The 6,449-nt window shown below is 64.1% G+C and overlaps 1 protein-coding gene across 1 annotated transcript; it reads right to left on the reverse strand.

Annotated features, from left to right (window-relative positions):
* Nucleotides 1-59: 59 nt before the first annotated feature.
* ALKBH7 (alkB homolog 7, RNA demethylase) lies at nucleotides 60-5,834 on the reverse strand. The gene is made up of 5 exons (XM_085563344.1): nucleotides 5,481-5,834; nucleotides 3,569-3,739; nucleotides 1,255-1,379; nucleotides 1,049-1,167; nucleotides 60-146 (listed from the first exon to the last, which is right to left on the reverse strand). Exons 1-5 carry the CDS (start codon nucleotides 5,817-5,819, stop codon nucleotides 76-78), a joined length of 825 nt encoding a protein of 274 aa, XP_085419470.1. The 5' UTR covers nucleotides 5,820-5,834; the 3' UTR covers nucleotides 60-75.
* Nucleotides 5,835-6,449: the final 615 nt, after the last annotated feature.

The following is a 6,449-nucleotide window of genomic DNA, read 5'->3' on the forward strand; positions in this document are numbered from 1 at the left end:
AAAAAGAGCCCCCCAAAAACGCCCCCCCCCCCCAAAAAAAGAGCCCCCAAAGGCGAGTGTGGGGGGGGTCGCTGTTTATTTTGGGGGGGGGTCCTGGGGGTCCCCAATAAACGCTGGGAGGTCACCGAGAGGCTCCGGGGGCGTTTCTGGGGAGGGCGAAAATGGGGGTCAGGGGGGTCTGGGGGGATTTTGGGGGGTCTGGGGGTCCCGGGGGGTCTGGGGGGAGTTTGGGGGTCCCGGGGTGAGGGGGAAAACAGTGGGGAGGGGTCAGGGAGGGAATTGGGGGGATTTTGGGGGTCCCAGGGGGTGATTTTGGGGTCAGGGAGGGAATTGGGGGGATTTTGGGGGTCCCAGGGGGTGATTTTGGGTATTTTGGGTGGGGGTCTCACCGGGGGGGGGGTCGTTGCGGAAGATCAGAGGATTTGGGGGATTTTGGGGAGGATTTTTGGGGTATTTTTGGGTGGTTTCGGGTATTTTTGGGGCGTTTCTCACCGGGGGGGTCCCTGCAGAAGATCAGGGGATTTTGGGGAGGATTTTTGGGGTATTTTTGGGGTACTTTTGGGTATTTTTGGGGCGTTTCTCACCGGGGGGGTCGTTGCGGAAGATCAGAGGATTTGGGGAATTTTGGGGAGGATTTTTGGGGTATTTTTGGGTGGTTTCGGGTATTTTTGGGGCGTCTCTCACCGGGGGGGTCGTTGCGGAAGATCAGAGGATTTGGGGGAATTTTGGGGAGGATTTTTGGGGTATTTTTGGGTGGTTTCGGGTATTTTTGGGGTGTTTCTCACCGGGGGGGTCGTTGTGGAAGATCAGGGGATTTTAGGGAGGATTTTTGGGGTATTTTTGGGTATTTTTGGGGCGTCTCTCACCAGGGGGGTCGTTGCGGAAGATCAGGGGATTTTGGGGAGGATTTTCGGGGTATTTTTGGGTGGTTTCGGGTATTTTTGGGGTGTTTCTCACTGGGGGGGTCCTTGCAGAAGATCAGGGGATTTTGGGGGATTTTGGGGAGGATTTTTGGGGTACTTTCAGGTATTTTTGGGGCGTTTCTCACCGGGGGGGTCGTTGCGGAAGATGAGCGCCACGCGGCGCCCCCGCGGCACCCGCAGCCCCCCGAAGAACGATTCCTCGTCGCCCAGGATCTCGTGGGTGAACTCGTACCGGGCGGCGCCCCTGGGGGGCACGGCGGGGTCAGGGGGTCCCGAAGCCCCCCGGGACCCCCCAAAGCCCCCCAGAGCCCCCCGAAGCCCCCAGACCCACCGCAGCACGTAGAGCGAGCGCGGCGGCAGCAGCAGCTCCAGGTGGTCCCGGGGGTCCCGGAGGCTGCGGAGCCGCAGGACGGAGGCGGAGAGGAGAGAGAGCCCGGCGATGGTGCAGCCACAAAACTGGGGAAAATCACCCCAAAATCACCCCAAAATCACCCAAAATCAGCCCAAAACCAGCAGGGAGAGCCCGGCGATGGTGCAGCCACAAAACTGGGGAGAAATCACCCCAAAATCACCCAAAATCACCCCAAAAACAGCAGGGAGAGCCCGGCGATGGTGCAGCCACAAAACTGGGGAAAATCACCCCAAAATCACCCCAAAATCACCCCAAAACCAGCACGGAGAGCCCAGCGATGGTGCAGCCACAAAACTGGGGAGAAAACGCCCCAAAATCACCCAAAATCACCCCAAAATCACCCAAAATCACCCCAAATCACCCCAAAATCACCCCAAAACCAGCACGGAGAGCCCGGCAATGGTGCAGCCACAAAACTGGGGAAAATCACCCCAAAATCACCCCAAAATCACCCCAAAATCACCCCAAAATCACCCCAAAATCACCCCAAAACCAGCACGGAGAGCCCAGCGATGGTGCAGCCACAAAACTGGGGAGAAAACGCCCCAAAATCACCCAAAATCACCCCAAAATCATCCCAAAATCACCCCAAAACCAGCACGGAGAGCCCGGCGATTGTGCAGCCACAAAACTGGGGAAAATCACCCCAAAATCACCCCAAAATCACCCAAAATCAGCCCAAAACCAGCAGGGAGAGCCCGGCGATGGTGCAGCCACAAAACTGGGGAAAATCACCCCAAAATCACCCAAAATCACCCCAAAACCAGCAGGGAGAGCCCGGCGATGGTGCAGCCACAAAACTGGGGAGAAATCACCCCCAAAATCACCCAAAATCACCCAAAATCAGCCAAAATCACCCCAAAACCAGCAGGGAGAGCCCGGCGATGGTGCAGCCACAAAACTGGGGAGAAATCGCCCCAAAATCACCCAAAATCACCCAAAATCACCCAAAATCACCCCAAAACCAGCAGGGAGAGCCCGGCGATGGTGCAGCCACAAAACTGGGGAGAAATCGCCCCAAAATCACCCAAAATCACCCAAAATCACCCCAAAAACAGCAGGGAGAGCCCGGCGATGGTGCAGCCACAAAACTGGGGAAAATCACCCCAAAATCACCCCAAATCACCCCAAAATCATCCCAAAATCACCCCAGAACCTGCACGGAGAGCCCGGCGATGGTGCAGCCACAAAACTGGGGAAAATCACCCCAAAATCACCCAAAATCACCCCAAAATCATCCCAAAATCACCCCAAAACCAGCAGGGAGAGCCCGGCGATGGTGCAGCTGCAGAACTTGGGCGGGGCGGGAACCCCAAAAATCAGAGCTGGGACCCCCAAAAACACACCTGGGACCTCCAGGACCCCCCAACCCCACCCAGGGACCCCCCAAACCCCCCCAGGACCCCCCAAACCCCCCCAAGACCCCCCCAGATCTCCCCAGGGAACCCCCAGGACCCCCAGATCCCACCTTGACACTGTCCACGTGCAGCCCCACGTGCCCCCCCGGCCCCCGAGGGACCCCCCAAACCCCCCCAGGACCCCCCAAACCCCCCCAGGAGCCCCCAAACCCCCCCAAACCCCCCCAGGACCCCCCAAACCCCCCCAGGGACCCCCCAAACCCCCCCAAACCCCCCCAAATCCCACCTTGGCGCTGTCCAGGTGCGGCCCCACGCGCCCCCCCGGCCCCAGGACCCCCCAAACCCCCCCAGGACCCCCCAAACCCCCCCAGGGACCCCCCAAACCCCCCCAGGACCCCCCAAACCCCCCCAAGACCCCCCCAAACCCCCCCAGGGACCCCCGAAATTCCCCCCAGGACCCCCCAAACCCCCCCAAACCCTTCCAGGGACCCCCCAAACCCCCCCAGGACCCCCCAAACCCCCCCAAATCGCACCTTGGCGCTGTCCAGGTGCGGCCCCACGCGCCCCCCCGGCTGCAGGACCCCCCAAACCCCCCCAGGGACCCCCCAAACCCCCCCAAATCCCCCCAAGACCCCCCAAATCCCCCCAGGGACCCCCGAAATTCCCCCCAGGACCCCCCAAACCCCCCCAAATCGCACCTTGACGCTGTCCAGGTGCGGCCCCACGCGCCCCCCTGGCCCCAGGACCCCCCAAACCCCCCCAGGGACCCCCCAAATCACCCCAGGGACCCCCCAAACCCCCCCAGGGACCCCCCAAACCCCCCCAAGACCCCCCCAAGCCCCCCCAGGGACCCCCCAAACCCCCCCAAAGCCCACCTTGGCGCTGTCCAGGTGCGGCCCCACGCGCCCCCCCGGCTGCAGGTCCAGGACGTGGGCGCGGGCCCGGGGGGGGCTCCCGGGGGGGAACTCGGGGCTCACCCGGAGCAGCAGCGCCGCCCCCGCGGGACCCCCCAGCGCCCGCTCGGTCTCGCGGAACCCCGAGATGGCCTGGGGGGGCGGGTCAGACCCCCGCCCGAAATTACACCCCCAACCTGAGACCCCCGCCCGAAATTATACCCCGACCCGAAATTATCCCCCCAGCACCCGAAATTACCCCCCCAACACCCGAAATTATCCCCCCAACACCCGAAATTATCCCCCCAAACTGGGACCCCCGCCCGAAATTATCCCCCCGACCCGGAATTACCCCCCCACACCCGAAATTATCCCCCCAACACCCGAAATTACCCCCCCAACCTGAGACCCCCGCCCGAAATTACCCCCCGACCCGAAATTATCCCCCCCACCCCGGGACCCCCACCCGAAATTATACCCCGACCCGAAATTACCCCCCCACACCCGAAATTATCCCCCCCAACCTGAGACCCCCGCCCGAAATTATCCCCCCGACCCGAAATTACCCCCCCAACCCGAGACCCCCACCCGAAATTACCCCCCCAACCTGAGACCCCCGCCCGAAATTACCCCCCGACCCGAAATTACCCCCCTACACCCGAAATTACCCCCCGACCCGAAATTATCCCCCGACCCGAATTACCCCCCCGACCTGAGACCCCCACCCGAAATTATCCCCCGACCCGAAATTATCCCCCGACCCGAATTACCCCCCCGACCCGAAATTACCCCCCCAACCTGAGACCCCCGCCCGAAATTATACCCCCGACCCGAAATTATCCCCCGACCTGAGACCCCCGCCCGAAATTACCCCCCGACCCGAATTACCCCCCCGACCCGAAATTACTCCCCCGACCCGAAATTATCCCCCCAGCACCCGAAATTATCCCCCCCACCCTGGGACCCCCACCCGAAATTACCCCCCCAACCTGAGACCCCCACCCAAAATTAACTCGCCCGCCCTCCCCCCGCAGGTCCCCGAGCCGGGAGAGCCTCGGAACTGAGACCCCCCAGACCCCCCCTCAAATTCCCGTGAGACCCCCGGACCCCCCCCAATTCCCGTGACCCCCGTGACCCCTCGGTGACCCCCCAGACCCCTCCTCAAATTCCCGTGACACCCCCGGACCCCCCAATTCCCGTGACCCCCGTGACCCCTCGGTGACCCCCCAGACCCCTCCTCAAATTCCCGTGACCCCACCGGACCCCCCAATTCCCGTGACCCCCGTGACCCCTCGGTGACCCCCCCAGACCCCTCCTCAAATTCCCGTGACCCCACCGGACCCCCCCCAATTCCCATGACCCCCGTGACCCCTCGGTGACGCCCCCAGACCCCTCCTCAAATTCCTGTGACACCCCCAGACCCCCCCCAATTCCCGTGACCCCCGTGACCCCTCGGTGACCCCCCAATTCCTGTGACCCCCCCCAGCCCCTCCTGACCTCCCTTGACCCCTCGTGACCCCCCTGACCCCCCCCAATTCCCATGACCCCCGTGACCCCTCGGTGACCCCCCCGACCCCCCCAATTCCTGTGACCCCCCCAGCCCCTCCTGACCTCCCGTGACCCCCAAATTCCCGTGACCCCCCGTGACCCCTGACCCCCCAAATTCCCGTGACCCCCCGTGCCCCCTGACCCCCCAAATTCCCGTGACCCCCGTGACCCCTCGGTGACCCCCCCAATTCCTGTGACCCCCCCCAGCCCCCTGTGAGCCCCCCAGCCCCTCCTGACCTCCCGTGACCCCCGTGCCCCCTGACCCCCCAAATTCCCGTGACCCCCGTGACCCCTGACCCCCCAAATTCCCGTGCCCCCGTGCCCCCGTGCCCCCGTTGCCCCGGACCCGGTCCCAGTGGTCGCTCTGGTAGCGGCCCCGCCTCAGCGCCGGCTCCACGTCCGCCAGCAGCGCCGCCGCCTCCTCCTCGCTGACGAAACCGCCGCGCACCCGGGCCAGGCCCCGCAGCCGCCGCAGCAGCTCCGGGCGGCTGCCCCGGAGCAGCCCCGGCCCCTCCAGCGGTCCCGGTCCCGGTCCCGGTCCCGGTCCCGGTCCCGGTCCCGGTCCCGGGGAACCGGAGCGCGCCCGGAGCGCCCCGAGCGCCGCGCGGAGCATGCCGGGAGTGCGCAGCGCCCCCTGGCGGAGCGGAGGACTGGGGAACAGCGCCCCGAGCGCCGCGCGGAGCATGCCGGGAGTGCGCGGCGCCCCCTGGCGGAGCGGAGGACTGGGGACCGGCCCCGAGCGCCGCGCGGAGCATGCCGGGAGTGCGCGGCGCCCCCTGGCGGAGCGGAGGACTGGGGAACAGGTCCCGAGCGCCGCGCGGAGCATGCCGGGAGTGCGCAGCGCCCCCTGGCGGAGCGGAGGACTGGGGAACAGCGCCCCGAGCGCCGCGCGGAGCATGCCGGGAGTGCGCGGCGCCCCCTGGCGGAGCGGAGGACTGGGGAGGGACTCGCGACGCCCCAGACCCCGCCCCAAAATCCGGAAATTCCCCCCAAATTCCTCCCCAAAAACTGGAAATTCTCCACAACTTCCTCCCCAAAATACAGAAATTCCCCACAAGTCCCTCCTGAAATTCCCCCCAAAGCCCTCCCCAAAATCCCTCCCCAAAATCCGGAAATTCTCCCCAAATCCCTCCCCAAAATCCAGAAATTCCCCCCAAATTCCACCCCAAAAACTGGAAATTCTCCACAACTTCCTCCCCAAAATCCAGAAATTCCCCACAAATCCGTCCTGAAATTCCCCCCAAATTCCTCCCCAAAATCCGGAAATTCTCCCCAAATCCCTCCCCAAAATCCAGAAATTCTCCAGAAACCCCTC

Source organism: Lonchura striata, chromosome 30 (genome assembly GCF_050655825.1).
Source record: "Lonchura striata isolate lonStrDom1 chromosome 30, ASM5065582v1, whole genome shotgun sequence".
In the NCBI taxonomy this organism is placed as follows: Eukaryota; Metazoa; Chordata; class Aves; order Passeriformes; family Estrildidae; genus Lonchura; species Lonchura striata.